Source organism: Setaria viridis, chromosome 5 (assembly GCF_005286985.2).
Source record: "Setaria viridis chromosome 5, Setaria_viridis_v4.0, whole genome shotgun sequence".
NCBI classification, from domain to species: Eukaryota; Viridiplantae; Streptophyta; class Magnoliopsida; order Poales; family Poaceae; genus Setaria; species Setaria viridis.
The window spans coordinates 43481393-43500505 of NC_048267.2; the positions used below are offsets into that span (position 1 = coordinate 43481393).

General features: G+C 43.5%; 2 protein-coding genes across 2 annotated transcripts; both read right to left on the bottom strand.

Annotated features, from left to right (window-relative positions):
* Positions 1-3972: 3972 nt before the first annotated feature.
* On the bottom strand, positions 3973-13414 carry LOC117855593 (vacuolar protein sorting-associated protein 53 A). The gene is made up of 24 exons (XM_034737974.2): positions 13099-13414; positions 12843-12937; positions 12488-12544; positions 12196-12346; positions 12047-12117; positions 11769-11893; positions 11045-11205; positions 10796-10937; positions 10493-10556; positions 9875-10063; positions 9725-9766; positions 9528-9632; positions 9391-9450; positions 9038-9115; positions 8027-8134; positions 7873-7938; positions 6557-6634; positions 6322-6455; positions 5572-5665; positions 5378-5455; positions 5232-5294; positions 4850-4918; positions 4638-4733; positions 3973-4535 (listed from the first exon to the last, which is right to left on the bottom strand). The coding sequence occupies exons 1-24, from the start codon at positions 13145-13147 to the stop codon at positions 4194-4196; spliced, it is 2517 nt and encodes an 838-aa protein (XP_034593865.1). The 5' UTR covers positions 13148-13414; the 3' UTR covers positions 3973-4193.
* An 805-nt stretch (positions 13415-14219) lies between these two features.
* Positions 14220-18813, bottom strand: LOC117855594 (uncharacterized). Its single transcript, XM_034737975.2, has 12 exons — positions 18542-18813; positions 18015-18088; positions 17868-17932; positions 17677-17769; positions 17502-17603; positions 17201-17365; positions 16999-17087; positions 16814-16935; positions 16341-16516; positions 15699-15983; positions 15425-15572; positions 14220-15006 (listed from the first exon to the last, which is right to left on the bottom strand). The coding sequence occupies exons 1-12, from the start codon at positions 18715-18717 to the stop codon at positions 14666-14668; spliced, it is 1836 nt and encodes a 611-aa protein (XP_034593866.1). The 5' UTR covers positions 18718-18813; the 3' UTR covers positions 14220-14665.
* Between the last annotated feature and the right edge of the window lie 300 nt (positions 18814-19113).

Genomic DNA, 19113 nt, shown 5'->3' on the forward strand with positions numbered 1-19113 from the left:
AGGCACCGCCCTTTTACCCGCCAGATCCATCTCCCGCGCCCTGCCCACCCACATCTCCGACCTCGCCTCACGGAGGAGCCATCTTCACCTCCGGCGCCATCGCCAAGCCGCTCCCCACCTCCTGCTCCGTGACTCGTTGGATGGCTTGGGAGAGGAGCTAGCGCCGGGACGAGGTCGGGCAGGCGGGCGCTGGGAGGACGGCCGGCAGGCTGGGGCAAGGTGGAGTGTGGCCACTGTTGTCGAGGCATGGGGGTAGGGATGGGGGCGTGGCCGGTGGCGCACAGGCGCCGGCCGCGGACAGCGTAGAGCTGGACCGCCGCTGCTGGAGCTGAGGATGTTGAAGTGAGGCTGGGCCATGCTAGCTTTCCCTCCTCCCAAACGTCGCGAGGCAGTCGCGTCCGGGGATCCGTCCGCGAGGGCCACGAAGGGGAAGGCGCGGCCACCGTGGTAAAGGAACCGACACTGGCGAGGAAGAGCGCCGCTTCTGTGTTTTTTTGCGCGCAGGGGTAGCAGGGGTAAGGGAAGAAGGGTAAAAGTATCTTTGTTCAACAACATTTATAGACTTTAGTCACTTTTATTGACTTGAACCAAACACCCTTTAGTCTATGGATTAAGGTGGGACTAAAACTTTTTAGGAGCTAAAATTTTAGGAGGCTGGAACCAAACAGGATCTAAGTTTATCCTAAAAATTATTATGATAGATTATTTTTTTGTCGCTGTTGTAATTTATAGTTAACCGGTACCATATATTCTAGTCTCCATGAGGTACTAGTTTGGTGCAGGACACAAAATAGCACAATAAAAATAAATGGATACCAAAGAAAGCTCAACCAGGCTCGGAAAAAGTCAAAAGCAAAACTAAGAACATATCTAGACATAGAACAGTAGCGAAAAAAGTATGATTTTTGTGCAACGATAGAAGATGTATGGATGCCTCGGCAAAACTAATATCTTGATACGATGTTAAATAAACATCACAGCTCAGTATGAAATTAGTAAATACCAAAACTCTACCAAGCACGGAAAAAGTTAGAAGCAAGAACATATGTATAGTAGCACAATAGTGGAATAAAGTATGACTTTTTGCATAAAGATAGAGCGGGTATCGATGAAGCAAGATTGCCTACAGAAATTTAACTTTGCCAAGAGTAGTTTGGTTATGGCAAACATATCAGTTTGTGTTGGCTGAGAAACATATAAGTTTACATCCTCAATACACAATTTGGCAACAATTATTGCATCAAGGTATCACAAACCAAACAGATAAGCCGTCGATCAGGATTCTGAGCAAGTTTTGCAACAAAGGGGTAGGTTCCGGTGTGCGTGTAGCAGGAACAGCGGCTTGAGCAAAGAAAACAATCTACACTCTGGGCTGGGACAGGGAGATGCCAGTGCATGGATGCGCATCGGTTCCACATTTCGCGTTGGCCAGCCAATCCCATCCCTTTCCTCCCGAAACGGCCAAACCCCGTTTAAATCTTGATTTCATTGTCACTACAGCCTGTTCTGACGCTGCATTCGCCTGTTACGGCCCCCAGCAGGACCCAGCTCCTCCTCCTCCTCCTCCTCTCGGAAAGAAACGCTCGCGTGCTCATCATATCGCTCGCTTAAGCTCACCTGGAATGACAGCTAAATCCCGGAAGCCACTTTGGAGGAATTCAGGCCCCAAACGATTTTTCTCCAAGTTTAAACCATTCTGAAATGACATTTCGCATTCCAAAATGTACAGAAAATTTAGATGGAAATGATTAGACGAGCATCGTGACTGAGATGAAGTGCTTCGGACAAAATATACGCAGCACAAGCAATGGAAATGGAATCTCCAACGCTGAGCATCGGACATCGCCCAAATGGAGGCTTCTCCAACATGGACAGTGGAGTCTGTCAGGTGTTTTTTCTTTGTCCCATCCGAATGCTACGGCGTTGTATTGCCCACGGATTCGTCAAATTTTGCTCTCTTTCTTCCGTGGTTGACGAATCCGAAGCCTGAAATCTCGAGCAGAATGTGGACATAAGTCTGAATAAACCGCTCACAAAACCTGGAGAAATGAGCTCTGCATAGCACATCAACTTTCCGAAGAAACTAGCTGATCCTCCCAAAAGCCAAACACGACTAATAAACTTTCCCGGGAAAAGGACAAGTGAGTCCAACTCCTTCTTAAGGATAAAGATTTCAGCAAAGCCAGGCAAGCCAATAAACTAATCTCAGATCGGAGTAGCGAACAGCAGAGTGAGTGAGGAGAGGTCTATGGACCAAATGATTAACAGGGGGAGAAACGGACGGGCAGCGCAGCACGTGCGCCGTGTCCATTGAAAAATGGCGGCAGCAGGTTAAGGTAATCGTCGTAGGGAGGGGACTCTGCTCTCCAGAAAACAACATGGCAGGGGGCAACCTTGCATGCCAGCCGCTGCCTTGAATTACGCTGCCATGACTGAATCACTGAAACCCCTCGAAAACTGCGATCAGATCGCCAGCATGGTGGAATCGTTCTACAGCTTGATCCGAATCCTTTTTTGATTGATCCAGAGCTCCAGGCTTAAAATGAGGTTAGGTTGACAGACTCCACGTTTCTCTTCTCAACAATTCGGCCCGTTGCAAAAGAGAACTCTGCTAGACTGCTAGAGGCGCTGTTCGATCTCGTGGGAGCCTACTGTCTGGGGTCAGATCCGTATCGCTGTCACGTTCTGCATTTGGAGCGACCGCATGGACCCATGGCGCCGAGGAGCAGTAAACCATCCTGTCTGCCCCGGTTCATGAACATGAACCCGAGGACAAGCAAGGAGCTCGCCCATTTTCCGAGCACACATGCGCATGTGAGGCCTGCGTTGGCACCACGCGCAAGTGGCGGCAGCCGGCAGCCTTGCCGAAAACCAACCACAGGACCCTCACCGCCGGTCACACTCACCGTTCGCCCATCCCCATCGGAAGTCAGCCTTGCTTTGCTGACAAAAAAAGCCGCGTTTTCTCATTTCTGTACCCAACTCGTATGGCCAGCTACGGCAGAGAATCACCGAACCCGGGTTCGAAAGAAGCTTTAGCAAGGCTGCATCCATCCAAGGCCTGCAAGATCCTTTCCATGACTCTGCTTTCTTCATCTTGCAACTTTCCAAGGCTCCAAGCACCGTTGCCTGCAGGTGTTGCAGAACGCCACCAATGTCCATTGGCACTGACAGAAGCAGGTGGTTTTGATTGCTTCGCAGGTAGCAAAGGAGGACCTTGATTGCTTGGTAGGTGGAGATCCGTGGGGAAAAGATCTGGGCGCCATGCAGAACAGGTCAGAGAGACACGTTACGCTGAATGTACGGGCTGGGGGGAAATGGGATAAGGGGGACAAGCTGATCTGTGAGTTTGTGTGATGTGGGACTGATGCTTCTTGCAAATACTCCGTCTGGAATGGGTCGTTATTGTTTGAATCCAGCTTGCAGGTTTCGCGTCAGAATGATGATGATGATGACTTGACGAGCGTAGTGAAGCGGGAGAACGTCCCCAATGATTGATTGTGTAGAGAATATTCTTTAGTAGGGTGCAAATGCTGTTCTTAGATGCTAAGCGTGTCAGGCATCGTACTGAATGGCCAACAAGGCAACAAGGTTTAGGATTGGCACCCTCTTTATTTTTTGCCAATGTTTTGTCCATAGAGTTCCAATTGTATCCGTGTGAATATTCCACTTGAGGTACGCATTCCTGTGAGTTTCCAGTCAACAGCCAAGCCAAAAAAAAAAAGAGGAGCAGAAAATAGACCGCTCTGTGGTAAAGAAGCTGTAACGTGGCCCACCTGACTTGTGGTGCGTCCAGGATAACAGCCCAAGCCCAAGATGCTGTCTGAGGCTCTGAGCTGGGTGTGCGCGCGGTGGGAGCGACTGTTGATAAAGGAGAAAATTGAAGAAATGAAACAAAAAGAAAAATAGCAGGAAAAAAAAAGAAATGGAAACGATTATACGTTCGCATGAGTTTAGAATCTTGAGCTCTCATGCACAAAAAACTTATCTCATAGCTTAAGCTATCTCAAAATCTCTTTGATACAACTGCGCTACTCGTTCTCCGCAGAATGGGATACTTTTGTCAAAATGGTTGTTTATACAGTATACACTGAAGGTTAACAGTAGAGTTGTACACAGTGTGGAAAGAATTTCCTATACCTATGTGCACTGCAAGAGGGGCGCAAACTATGAACACAACCACGAGCAAAATTTTACGCGTTGAAGAGTTTGCGGAACGGCCCGTCCTTCCGATCTTTGGCCGCCTCCGTCAATGCAAGGAACCTCTTGAACCCAGTGGTCGCTGCTCCCCGCCCAAGCGCCGCGGCCCGGGCGAGCACGTCCTCTCGGTTCGCCAGAGCTCCCGTCAAGGCGGCCATGCTTGGCGTCATAGAAACCGCTGGAGTTGCCACCGATGGTGCCATCTGGATGGATGTGGTGGCAACCGGTGGTGCGACCGACGGAGCCACGGCAGGGTGTTTGATGGTGGGGGCAGGGGCAGGGGCGTGCTTGTTGAAGTCCTCCAGAATGGCTTGTTGATCTGCTTTCTTCAGGCCCTGTGACAACACGAACAACAGCAGGAACAATCAAGTGTCAGATTATCCCGAGTGATGGATGGTTGTTGGCATCCAAAAAAGCCAGATTTTTAAGCATAAAACCTTGAGGTCAAGTATCCGCTGAAACTCAAGAGGTGTGCCTTCAGGAAGGAGAGCACGGTATGTGTTTGCAACAGAATCAACTGGTGACAAAATAACCTGCATAAAGTTATGTCATCAGCTTGATGCTACATGGCGCTAATCATTTAGCAAAGTGCCTCTTCGCAATAGTGATGTAAACAACCAACACTAAGATGTCATTGTTCCCAATTTACCTTAAGTAGTGCTTCAGCTTTACTCATTTCTCGGCTGACAAACTTTGAGTAGCTAGCTGCACCAGTACTCTGTTACATACAATGCAAAGAAGCCACATTTAAATTCGTAACATAACTAAGAAATCAATCTTCTCATCGTGAGTTATGACTTTAATCCATTATAAACTACAAATCCACTACATTTGCGAGTTATGTACATAAGAATCAGATCATTTTAGCTGAGCACTAGTACATCCAGTGCCAGAATTCATGCCAAAAATTCAATAATACTTGAAACAGAAGAATTTACTCTATTTAGGCAGGTTCATAAACCCGTCACTAGATAGTAGAAACACATATACCACGTATTATGTTGATGATTTTGTGCTGATTAGAAGGTTACCTGTTTTCCAAGAGCTGGGATATCTAGAAGAATAGTCTTAACCGCTTGAGTGTCCAAAAGCATCTTGGGGAAAAAATGCCAAGAAATGAGCAATGTCGTAAATAGTGAATAAAACTAAAACAGCTTCATATTGTATGAATATGTACCTGCTGTGCACCAGTTTCTGATATATGCTTGCACTTGTATATGTTGAGATAAAACCGAGGACCAAGAGAGGCTGCAAGCTGCATAAGAACAAACGAAGAGGTATAACAGGCCATGCATAGAGCCAATATGTAGTTTATAACAAAGATGAAAGACCTGCAAGGTTTTAGCTATTACAAAGATGAAATGGACTTACTTTGTCCAGGAAATACTGGAAGTAGGTAGGTGAAAGCAAGCTACCAAGCACAGGAATACTGCTGGACAGAATAGAGCTGATACCATTCACATATCTGGCATGGAAGAGGGAATCCTATTAGGCTATTAGCAGATATTAATATACTTGAAAAATTTAGCATATTTGTTCAGCTGACCTGAAAATTTTGTAAGGCAAAGAATACTTATAAAGGAAATAGGATATTACTTCTTTCAAATTTAAAGAAAAGCATGATGACAGTGCCATGAAATCTCAAAGATCTCATTAAAAAAATTTCAAAGATCTGTTTAATTTGCAACACCATTTCCGGGTCTCACATGATAATAAATGACATTTCGATGGATTATAACCCCACAACTCCAACCAAAGTTCACCTAAAACTATTCAGTCCAACAATCCCTCTTTCAAGAATCTCAAACCAATATACTAGCCAAACAATTGCACAAACTGATTCTGATTCATCAGAGAAGCATTTGCAGGAGAAACAGATTCAGAAACAGAAATTCAAGAATTTGAAACCCTACCAAACAGGGGCTAACTATATCAGCTGCAAAAATACGTTTGCACATTGCATGTTATGACCTATGACAGACTCCCATATTCCCAAATTTCACATCAAGGATTCGGACTAAAGCTTACGACCAGCATTCCGTTTGAGCTTCAAAGCACAAGAATGAACATCAGTGAAGGATGCAACATAAAAAAGCATATAAGGATCCATAAAAATCCTACTCTGATTGATCACCAACGCTTTCAAGGGTAGCCCATGGAACGCGAGTCATTGCAACCATTTCAGCATCAAATTTGGTTTCAAGCCCATGAACAAGAGTCATTAATGCTTTTGTGATCACGGCCGAGAACTCATCCTGCAAGTATTGAAGCATTGAGGCCTGCTCTCTAACACTAACATCGATAACATATTGGCATAAGGTAGGGACAAAAACAACAAAAGATAAGGATCAGTCACCTGAACTTCAGACATGTCCACCTTGTCAGCAAACTGAGGGTTAATCATCTTAGAAACATTCTCAGCTAGCTCACCAGACTGTAAAATTTATGGGAAAAGTTAGTAGCTAGTTTGAGAGAAACTCAGTCACGCACGCATGCATGTCACATACAAGGAAAAATAGCTACATTCTGCAAACAATGAACTTGAGCACTAGATGCCACTAATCATCTTAGCAACATTCTCAGCTAGCTCACCAGACTGTAAAATTTATGGGAACAGTTAGTAGCTAGTTTGAGAGAAACTCAGTCACGCACGCATGCATGTCACGTACAAGGAAAAATAGCTACATGCTGCAACCAATGAACTTGAGCACTAGATGCCACGAACTATTGTGCTGCCCATCTCCAGTGCTATCCATTCCCAACCCCAGCTTCCTATGGAATGGCACTAAGAAGATCTTACATTGACGAACTAGGTAGTGGTGCTTATGGAAAACTGTGGACTGGTAACATAAATCTGAGTACTTAATTATAGAGGACAGGCCAGGATGCATGAGTTTTGAAAAATATACGAGGGGTGATTTTATATTATTGAATTCATATTACTATTTGAGGGATATGGGTACCCCGTGGGTCCCCACCGACTAGGATACTGGCCGGCCCTAGCAAGTGGGCCCGCCCAACCAGAACATGCGGGCTAAGGACGCGACGTGAAGATACTTGGAGCGCAAGTCAAGGAAGCCGGGTGATTCAAATCAGCTCGGATATTTGCGGGATACTTGTTGTAATCCGACTCAGGTTGCTTTTCATGTAACAACCGACTAGATTAGATTCGAACCGACTTATAACCCTAGGTCGTCAGCCTATATAAGGCGGCCAAGGGCGCCTCCCGAGGGCATCCGATCCGATCTATTCTTCGCACCCGCGCAAAGCAATACAAACCAGCAAAACATAGGACGTAGGGTATTACTCTCCGGAGACCCGAACCTGTCTAAACCTTCGTGTTCTCGTGATTACCTTCAAGTTCTTGATCTCGCAATCCTCCCTGCCTACAAATCTACCACTTGGGTAACCCCCTGGTGGACTGCCGGACTACTAAATCCGACACTACTTTGAAGGCAAAAGTGGGATCTTGTGAACTAATTGATGTTTCTTGCTTAGTGGCACGCCTAATCTTAGGCATGGCAACCTTTAGTCCGCAATTATCCAGTGAAGAACATGAATTTCTGGATATTTTGTTGGTCTAGCATGTGCAACGTTATTAATAATACCATAATTTCATCATGTTCTTTCTACACCAGGCTACCATAATACTTGAGGGAAAAGTTGACTTACTGTCTGGTGACAATATTCTGCAGTATTGACAATGTAGCATATCATTCTCTCGTCCCTGTCCGAGGTCTGCAGTGATGGCAACAGGACATCAATTGCTGCTAATACATGAGGAAAACAAGGGGAAAGGGTAGCAATTCACTAGTGACTATCATACCCTGATCTGCCCATCGGTACCAGTGGCCGCTGCAACAATACCAGTTCCACCTTTTGGTAACCTGGCATATAACTTAGCTGCATAGGCCTTGAGTATTCTTTGAAATACCTAGCAAAAATACAATGCGGGAACAGTTATGAGCCCATTCAAACACGAAATTTTATTGGCTCTGATAAAAATAGCTAAGAGTAAAAAAATAGTGATTAGCACGTTGAAGGTCAAACTTCATTGGCTTTGATACTCATAAATCTAAACATCAACAATCATAATCAATATGTGCTCAAATAGTTCATCTAGTATTAGATAGGCCAGTGTCCCCACAACATAATTTAGACTCTTAAGACAATTCATACGGACAACAAATTTCATTTCATATGATAGCTAGTGCAAGGTTTTGATCATGGTGAATTTTTCCTTCTAGGTATGATTATTGCCCTGTAGCTTCTCACTGATTCAACAGTGCATAAAGATCAGTAGCAGAGATAGTAAAAAGTGATACTAAATATTAAAACTAATAGCCCTTCATACTAGTTTAGGCAATAGAATCACGATATCACCTATAATTATGCCCAAAATAAACTAGAGTCTCAGCAAAGTAAATTATTGGATTTATCAGATTGGGTCTGTTCAAAGAGATTTAATATCAGAATATCAGTCAGGGCTCACTAAAATTAATACTTCACAATAGACAAACTGCTCAAGAAGCATATAAGCAGTACGTAGATTAAAATAGAAGGCACGGCATAAACAGCATGCATCAAGGAACCATTTATGTATTTTTCATGTTGTTATACAATTTACGTATGTTTTTTCATGATCTGAGACATTCGTAAGCATATTCGCATTCAATTCGTGTTCATTCCATATTGGTATTCAATGTAAGGTGTTCCTATATGTTGCCAATACCTGTGGGGAAAAAATAAAAGCAACCATTGTGGCACGAATGGAGCAAACAAGGAACTAGACAGTAAAAATGAAAAGTGTCAACTGAAACTGAAAATGACCGCCTACCTGAAATAAGTTGAACAATGTTTGGTTCTTCGTTAATGCACTGCACCTCTTTAAGCTTTTTCTAATCACCAAGAAAACCTGCACAGGTGAAATTGCATAACAGATTAAGAAGTCCAGTCTAGACCTAACTTGGCTATTTCTACCATTCAACATACACAAGGTTGATAAATTCTCCAATACAAACTGAAGGAGTAAAAAAAAAGAAGAGGTGGCAGGAACTAGACACTTTTTGACCAACCCTCAGGACATACTAAAATGGGATTTTGGCAAGGTTTGACCAAGCCTGGAAACTGCTATCAACCAGCAGGGGCAAACCTTCCAGAAATAATTTCGTGAAGCATTTTATTATCTACCTGCATACTGCTTGATAGAATGTTTGTCTGACTTCCTTCCTCTATTTCCCATCTTTCTTCCTGCCAGAATAGAAGGGTGAGCTCAGGGTACACAGACCTCAATACCATGGTTCCAAGTATATTCATGTTGTGCATACCTGGACAAGTTTTTCTAATTGATCCACTAAAGATTTCTCCTCGAGTTCTATGTACACATTCATATATGGTTCAAAACAAGAAGATATGATCCCATGGAAGTTAAACTGCAAGAAAAATGGGCCAAAGTATGAGAATCATCGTATAAAACTTGTGGAAACAGTACTATGCACTTCACAATCGCTGATAGAATACTAACCCCAGCACCAGGGACTGACAAATCTTTCTGCTTGTCTTTGTCCTGCCAGTAAAGTGATGTTAGAAGAGTTGGAAAATATATACAGGGGGGGGGGGGGGGGGGGGGGGGGGGGGGGGGGCAAAGAAAAGGTTAAGATTAAACAGCAGATACATGTCCAACTTCATCATTGGGTGCTGCCAGTTTCTTCTCGTATTTCTTCCGTATGTCTGAAACAATTTTATTGTGTTCCCCACTCTCATCTTCATCATCACTTGCTGATTCTTTATTTCTAGCAGTTGCAGTTCCACCACTGAATTTCTCTGCCAATTCTTCTTCAAATTCAAGGGTTCTCTGGAACGCCTGCATTGCAAGAATCTCAAAAGGTTTACTACAAATGTTCCATATGGCAAATGGATCAGTTTACATGCTCACCCAAACAACCAAACATTTCATAGATATCTCTACCACTTCATGACTTGTAATGCAACAGCATTATGAAACACGTAAATTTTGTATGTTTTCTTGGTCAATTGTTACTTTGCAGGAAATGGAAGAACTGATAAGGGCCTTGAACCAAAATAAGGATGCTATAAATCACCTAAAGACACATAACACATAATAGAGATCACATAATAGGGTATCATTCGCACAGCATTGCAAGGTAAATGGCAAATAGACATCTCCATTTGTTATCCATGATTCCAAGATTTTCTTCTTTAATGCAATGATATGCTCTCCTGCGTATTCGGGGGGAAATCCATGATTCCGAGAAATCATGAGAGGAATTACCAGTAACAAAGTTGCAACATCTGGCTTTTCTTTGAGATTATTAAGGATACCAACAAGCTGGGTCCTGTAAGAAGAATTTTCACCAGTAAATTGATTTGTAAGATGGAAGATAAGGATTGATCATAAGCATAGATTTGCAGCTGAGACAGAACCGATTAAAGAGAGAAAAACAGTTTGAACACAAGGACCGATATAATGCAGCAAACAAGAAGTAAAATCAAGTGAAAATGCTGTTTCAGTTATATTTAATATTGATTTTGGGCAAGATCATTAACTGCAAAACTAGACAGAGTGAAATCAGACCTTGTAATCTTACAGAACTGAATACACAGCAGATAGTCAACATGCCAGGAAGGTGGAAATATTTTCCAGGTGTCTTCATTTGACCGTAGTCGGCGTTTAATCCATGCATATCTCCTTTCAGTCTTGTCTAACTTGGCAAGTTCTATTTTTTGCAAGAAGTATCAAAATAATAGTGAACTAAATGAGTAAGTAAATTTATAGCAAAATTACAAACCAGACTGATATATGTAGCATATGCAAGGTTTTAACCTGCTCCTTCAAAGATCTGCCTATATGAGGTGAGTTCCTTGCTGCAAAAGTTCTTCACTAGTTCTTCCCTTACAGATGGCTCCAATGCATCAACCACCAAGCAAGCATCAGATAGCTGCTGCAACAGCATGGGATCTTCTGTTTCCTTCCCAGTTCCTAAGCTGAAAAGGTATCAATTACTTGCTCTATTTCACCGTAGGAAGTAAGACATAAAGAAAGCAGGACAACTGCCAACTGAATAAAACAATGAATTGTTTGAATGTCATACAATTTACCGGGAACAAAACATGCTAAAAACAGGCCTGCCAAGCCGTGTACAAGGTCCATATAGAAGGAACTGGTGCCCCTACCTGTTACCATAAGATCGCCGGTTATGCCCTGAAATCAGGCCGGCATGGTCGTACAATCATTCCTACCTGTGTGATAGATTGATGCTACCAATTTTGGAATACAACTATTCCTTGCAAGCTATTGTAAATTACATTTGATTTCAATTATTCTGGACGAATTACAGAGTACTGAGTGATACTACTTGAAAAATGTAAAACAGATGCAAAGGTTACCACTTCGCAAGTCTAAGTGACCTGTTTCGAGCTGACACATGGACTTACATCGTCCTTTTCCTGGTTTACTGCTCAGGAATTAGCCAGAAACTAGCTTTGCCACTAATTGGTACTAGTATGGCACCTTTCACAACAACAAAAAAAGTTTAATTGCTATGTACCTTGAAAAATCTGAAAATACATGAGATTTGAGGATTTTCTTGATGTTCTTGAATTTCTCTCTCAGCTCTGTTATCTTGGGTACATCTCTATATGCTTCAAAATGACTGCATAACTGGTTTACTGCCTGAAAACAGAATTAGAAATCTTATTGGAAATCTCATGCACATAATCATAAACATAGGCATGCCAATCATGCAAAATCACTGTAAGTGTGAAATATTTCAGCCATTGAGATCAGTTCTAGCTTGTTTACAGGTGTACCAGCTAACTTAATTACCTCCAGCTGTGCAGCTGCTTCTTTATACTGCCGTTTTGACGCCATAACCTGAAGTTGCTCGACAGCGGAAACTGCACATAAGCACAGAGCAACATGATTTAGCTGAGGTTGATGTCCTTTGCTAGAGGGAGGGAGGGAAGGAAACTGACCAAGCATAGTAAGACGGTGAAGAGCGGTTATTGTAGTTGTTATATGCCTCTTGGCGCAATCCAACTTTTTGATATCGCGACATATTTCTTGAACCATTGTTTCACTTTGTTCAGCCTTTGTTTTTATCTCATGTATCTTGTGCATTAATTCCTGTTAGTGGCAAACAGAGTTAAACTCCAAGCAAGCAATTAAGTGTTCACTCTAGTTATCTGACCAGGCACGCTGCTTCATCAATTGATCCAGCTTCGTAGAGGGAGAATTTAATAGAGCGTACAAAGTCAAAACGGTGACCTGAACAGCATTTGTTGCTGCCGCAAGTTCTTCCTTGGCCTTGGTTCCCGAGTTGCTCTGTGGAGTAAAGGAGCTTTCAATTATCCAATATAGTATAATATAACCACGAGCAAAAGTCAGCATGCACAAAGCATTATTCCTGTGATTCTAGCACTATGATTTTATTAAGAGCAAAATCCTAAGCAAATTGATTACAACTGCATCGTAGGAAATCGATTACAATTGCATCGACATTGCACTAATCAAATTATGAGATTCGTAAGTTTACTCAACCAAGTTTAACCACTCCAGAACATAGTGTCAACATTTTAAACAGCAGCACTGCATGACTATATGTAAGACCACAAGGTCGAACCTGCTGTCGGACGGCGGCAAGGATGCTGGCGTCCACTCGGCGAATCTCGCTCTGTATCTTCTGCATCAGAGGCTCGACGCCCGACAATGACGCCTCTGCAGGTCACAACAAAATCAAAGCAAAATGTTACCCTAGGAGGCTAGGAGTCCCGACCAACAGCACAGCTCAGACGAGCGCATTGCCGCCGCCGCAGCAGCAGCAGCACGAGCGTGCGAGCTAGGAATCATCGATTCGATTCGAGCGGCGGAGAGCTTACCAGTGGGGAACGTCTGGTTGATGTACTCGAGGGCGCTGGACTTGTCCATTTCTCCGGCGAGATCTCTGCCCCGCGCGCCCGCGCTAGGAGGATCTGGAGAGGCCTAGGAGGATCTGGAAGGTGAGGGCGGTGAGGAGGAGCCGATCTGGCAGGCCGGCAGAGCACGGCCGGCAGGCTGCCCCTCGCGCGCGCGAGGGGATGAGGTGGCTGGAGAGGTGGAATCGCCGGCGGGTACTCGCCGTCGTCGGCAGCTCGGCCGTTCAACGGGTGGCGCCCAGACCCAGTTGATGGTTTATGAGTCGGTTGCTGCCCGCGGAGTCCAATAGCCCGCTTGCTAGATGTAAAGTTGAAGTATTATCCGGTTAACCACTATTGAACACTGTCTAATTACCTTTCAAAAAAAAACACTGTCTAATTCTTTTCAAGACTTGCAGGTTTTTCTTTTGGAAAGTTTAAACTTCAATAAGGAAAAAACTCAAATTTCTGTTTTTCATACAAGTTTAGAACCCCGTTGTACAAAGTTCAACCCGTGAATAATCCTTGCATAAATTTTCAAATATAAATTCTTACCGGATCTTGTACAGGATTGAATGTGCTGTTTGAAACTCAGAACAGTTTTTCTAAACCTTTTTTTTTCAAATGTGAAACTCATCACAAAATCGAATCATAAAATTAGAAATGCTTGGGCATGTACAGTAAGGTGTTTAAACATGATTGCTCAAACAGAGAATATTGCTGCATCATTTAGCGCCTGTAAAATTTAATTCTTCGCATGCAAATATGTGCTTAAATAAACCTAAATATTTAAGTTTTGCTCTTGGTGCTTAAGTGCTAACTTAAAAAAAAACTGCACACCGCTGGAAGACTTGCCAAAAGGCACCGGTGGTTTTGGATTGGACTTTTCAAATATGGATGCGAAAGTATGGCTTTTTGTGTGGGGTTAGGATTCCCTTTTCATATTATCGAGTTAATTTCACTAAACTGCAGCTATTTTCACCAAACCATCTATCTGTGAACTACTATAAGTTTTATAGAATTAAATTATTACACCAACCTACAACCTTAGTTTTACAAACCTAAAAAAGATGAGACCCGCGCCAAACAACATGCCATCATGGCGATTCAATCCCAAAATTGCACCCATTGAGTTTCTTTCACGAGCAGAGCCAAAAGTTGCTGTACGGAACAATATGGATATTTAGCATGCATGCTCAACTTACTCGGAGTTATATACAGCGGGCAGTGGCAAATCGTTCGCATACATGCTTGTTACAGCGAAATTTTACTAGACACAAGACACAAACTTCAAAATCTGGGCCCTTCCTGGACTGATGCTGAGCCTGTGGCCCAATGCACCTGTTGATTGGCAGACGAAGAGCCCCACCTCGGTCAGACCAACTGCTGTCTCCCTAGCCGGCTAGCCCTGTGAGCAATTCAGAGCCACTAAGCATCATATCTGTGTTGGCTGGCCCCCGAGACATTTCAGATCAGATATTTGATGACTGCGTTTCCATGTTTATGAACTCCTGAAGCTCCAGTGGAAGATCATTTTTTGTCTTCTCTGGTTCTACTGTTTCTTAGACAACGCAAGGACTTTCAACAGGTTTGATTTGGCCGCATCAAGCAGGGGATCAGATTGCAGAGCTTTCTCAAAACAGCTTCTAGCATCCTCCCAACGACCCTCTGCGACAAATACAAGCCCCAGGTTGTTGTTGGCCGGTGCATATCCAGGACACAGGTCCAACGACCTTGATAACATCTTTCTTGCAAATTCATAGTTCCTATGCTGCCGATAAAGAATTCCAAGGTTAGAGAAGATTGCGTGTAGCTGCTGAGTTGATGATAGTACCAGTGCCCGCTTATATACAGTTTCAGAGGACGGATCATCTGATAGCTGCAATGCAATACCTGCGAAAACAAGAAGTTATTCTCGGATGCTGATCATACAGTGCGCACTTATTAGTAATGGATTCAAGTACACAAAACTAAACAAGAGTATGATCATGTAGTAGTTTCTTTATTTGGATGAAAGGCTAGGTGAATTTCTGTAACTAATTAGATGAATTGCTAAATTAGAAGATTGCTGGTACTTGAACAAAGATCAGTATATTAAAAGGTCATTTTAGACAATCCTCATTGGCAAAAACCTATTACATCACTCTTCTAGCAAACAAAAAAGGAACAATATTTACATTACAGCAATAGTTGAGAACTTGGGATTATAATGCATAAGTTTTGTCAGATCAAGGACCTTGGCATCACACTGTTCAGTTTGACTAATTATTCAATTAAGAAAAAAAAGGACTAAACTGAGCACATAACTCACCAAGATTGGACCAAGCATAGCTGCAATCCGGGGAACGGGCCAAAGCAGCTTTAAGAAAATTTACAGACCTGCTAAACCGGGTCATGCAAATATTGTACAAGCCAAGTTGATGCCATTGAACAGCATCATCCGGGTCCTCTTGGATTGCCTGTAATATGTTTTCAAAATAACAATGCTTTTCATTATTTCCCAAGTTTTGCACTTGCCAATTCAGATTTTCACACTGAATAAAATGACCTCAGTTCTCAGTTGACAGTAGTTTGCAAAACATCACCTGTTTTAGAGTATAAAGAGCCCGTTCTTCTGCGTCGTTAAGATTGTTGTGTTCGGTATCATAGGCGGCTGCAATTTCATGTTGTGCCCTGTGAGCCATTGCCAAGCCAGCCCATGCGATTGGGGCATCAACTGCTGAAGGGTCACCTTCTTTCAGAACTGTTGCCATTTCATTTGCAGCCCAGAGAAGTTGATCGTCAGTACACTGTGACCTGACAGCATCTCTGATACGGTGAACTGCAATAGCATACCGAGCAGGCATATGATTGGGTTCCAATTTTGCTGCCTGCGAAGCATAGTGTATGCAAAATTAAATAAAAAAAAGATTCAGATATTTATTTCTCCCAATATGTCTAGGCCTTCATCACCTGCCTTACGGTGAATGCAAAGTTGTTGGGCACATTTATCAGAACAAAAGGAATGTAATGAGCATTTGAGCAGTGCTACATATAGTCAGTTACTGCCCGTGAATGCAAAAAAAATTGGGTGCTAGGCAAGCACTTATTGTGTTCTCATCAGAGAAATTTCTCCAGCAGTTGACAAACCAAATCAATATTATCAAATTTTGTAACAGATAATTTGCAATACATGTCTTGGCAATAATGTCAATAAAAGGAAATTGAAATATAACAACAGTTGTTACCTGCTCCAAGCACTTCTTTGAATTCCTATGCTCACCAGCCATATAATATGCATTTGCAAGATTAACCCAAACTGATGCAGCTTTAGGATCAGCCTTCACTGCTGCAAGTAAGCAGTCTTTTGCAACAGCTAAGGCTTCTTTCTGATGAAGGTAAGGACCTGCACTGACATTACCCCCTGCCCCTCAAATGGAACAGTGCATGAGACAGAAGTCAAAAGCAACTACTACTCATGAAATACCTGTGATTTTTAAACTTCATTTTTGGAGGGAAAACAGCTTTCTTGACTTGTTTAGTTGTTTTTAATGGGAAAAAACAACAATTCGATTGATATAGTGTGTCCAACCATAAAGCATACGTTATCTAACTGCCTGGTGTCATCATTTTGGATAGAGCAACATAGGGAAAACCATGTATTTATGATATGGCAGGAAATGACAAGCATAGAAGAGTACGGCAGTAAGTGTTCGGGTACCTGCAGACAAAGATCCATATTTACAGAGAAGAAGAGCTGCATAGTTCACCAGAGCAGCTGGGTGGTTTTGATCTTTTAGAAGAAGCTCTTGAAAGCACTTTGCAGACAGCTCCAGATCCCCACTAGAAGATGATAAACATTACAGTCTGGAGGAAGGAAATGACAAATGAAATGGTATTTCAAACCTTTGAACATATGCAACACCAAGATTCGCAAGGGAGTCCAAGTAGTCTGGAGCAACAGCCGCAAGAGAAGATAGAACTGAGATAGCACTCTGGACAGGGTGCAAAACATCAGCAACTAGTTCTTGAATGGCATGGTCTATGCAGTAGCAGACACTGCTGCATGATCAATGTAGGGAAATGAAACAGGTTCAGCGCAGCGTACCTGTATTTGACCACCCCGAAGAAGAACTAAGCCTAGTATATTCCAAACAGCTGCTTGCCTGTGATCTGACTCTACTGAACTCTTCAACTTAACAAGGATCTCATCTACCTCACCAGTTTCAAGCTCTTCATCAAAACTATCACCCATGCTTGCTTGCAAAATGCACTGCATGAGGTACAGACCAAGTCAAGAGGGAGTAGAACTGCTTTATTAGATGGGCACCCAAAAGGAAGAGTTGGCAACTGCATAAAAGAAAGCAGAACTAGAGACAAGATAAATTTTGTTGATTAAGCTGATGAACCTGTGCATGGTGTATCCTCACTGATGAGAGTAAATCAGGCCTCCGCACTTCTTCTTCATCTTGTAACAATATCTCAGTCGATTTTTCATATGATGCTATAGCCTGAAAGGTTTCTGCATCTGCTTGAGCTTTATGCAAATCCTAAACAACTTCAATTTTTGAAGAGAAGATTTACCTTCTGTGCCTGACCAAGCCTTTGATACATCAAACCCAACATAAAATGTGCATGGGCATTCTTAGGCATTTTCCGGGCCACATGAACCAAAGCCTGCAAAAAGGAAGGTTAAGCTCTTAACCACATTTATGTTGACCATACCAATACCACAAATCAAGACGACACAACATCACGGTTCATATGGAACTCACAGCTTTCAGGTTGCTAACTTTCTCCTCACGCGGAGCGGAAACCCCTTGGCAATGTTGATCAGCATCTGTTCATGAAGAACTGTAAGTAATCAATTCACAAGTAATCAATTATCCTTCCAATGCATTAGATGTCGACGATCATGTCACCTTCACATTCAACAGTATCAGAGTCCTTCGTTGCAGTCACATTCTTTGCCAAACCACCCTCTTCGTTGCCACTTCTGCAAGTACGATCATCGAATGTCATTGTCTAAGAACTCAACCGAGAAGAGAACTGCTGGCTTGTGAATCCGTAGATGTAAAACAATTTAGATACTAAACCTCCTTGTACAAACAGAACCCTACATGTTATCTACCGTTCAAATAAGCAAGGCTAAAATAAGATTTAGATGAACATATGCACGAAATTCCAGACCCATGTGGATACCATATTGTTGAATTCATAACAATTGACCCCCAAAATTTTCAGTTGTTACATGAATTTCCCTTCCACGAAAGAGAAAAATTAACCCCATCAGGTGCTAGGGTTACGGCTCCTCCACAAGCATAACCCCGCGACCGCGAGGACTACTAACGCCCAATTCCAGGTTATCGCAGTGCGCGCAACTGGTCAAGTGCACGGGTAGCAGAAAATCCCGCGCGCAGAGATCGACATAGTAGCTTGGTAACCTTACCTCGTGGAGGAGTCGGCGGCGACCGCCGGGGCCGAGGCAACGGGCACGGCTACGGCGGCGGCGGCGGGGTTGGGTCTGGGGGTCGGCGGGCGGTCCTCGCCATCGCTCTCCGCCGGCTCGAAGTTGAGGTCGGCGAGCATCACCGGCCTCGGCGGCGGCGGGTGGGTCTCCGGCATCGTCTCCGTCCGGACTCCGGTGGCTGGGCGTTCTCTGAGAGCTCCGGATGCGGGTTCAGGTCACTGGACTCGTCCTTGACTCTTGCCAAGCATGAATGGGAGCAAGGAGAACGAGAGCTCTGCTGCGAGTTAGGCCGGATCACACACCGGGGCCCCGATGGCCCGATCACACACACACACACAAGCAGCAGCAGCAGTGCTGGAGCCCAACTGGGTCTCCGTTTCAACTGGGCCAGATTGGATTAGGCCCAGGTAGTAATGTGCTCACTTGGCAGGCTGGAGCCCAACTGCTTCGGGGTGCTAGGCCCACTTGGCAGCGATGTGAAATGTAAACCAATCGGGCTGCGGGGCTGGTGGTTAGTGGTTACTAACGGCCATCAGAAAATCAAAACGCAG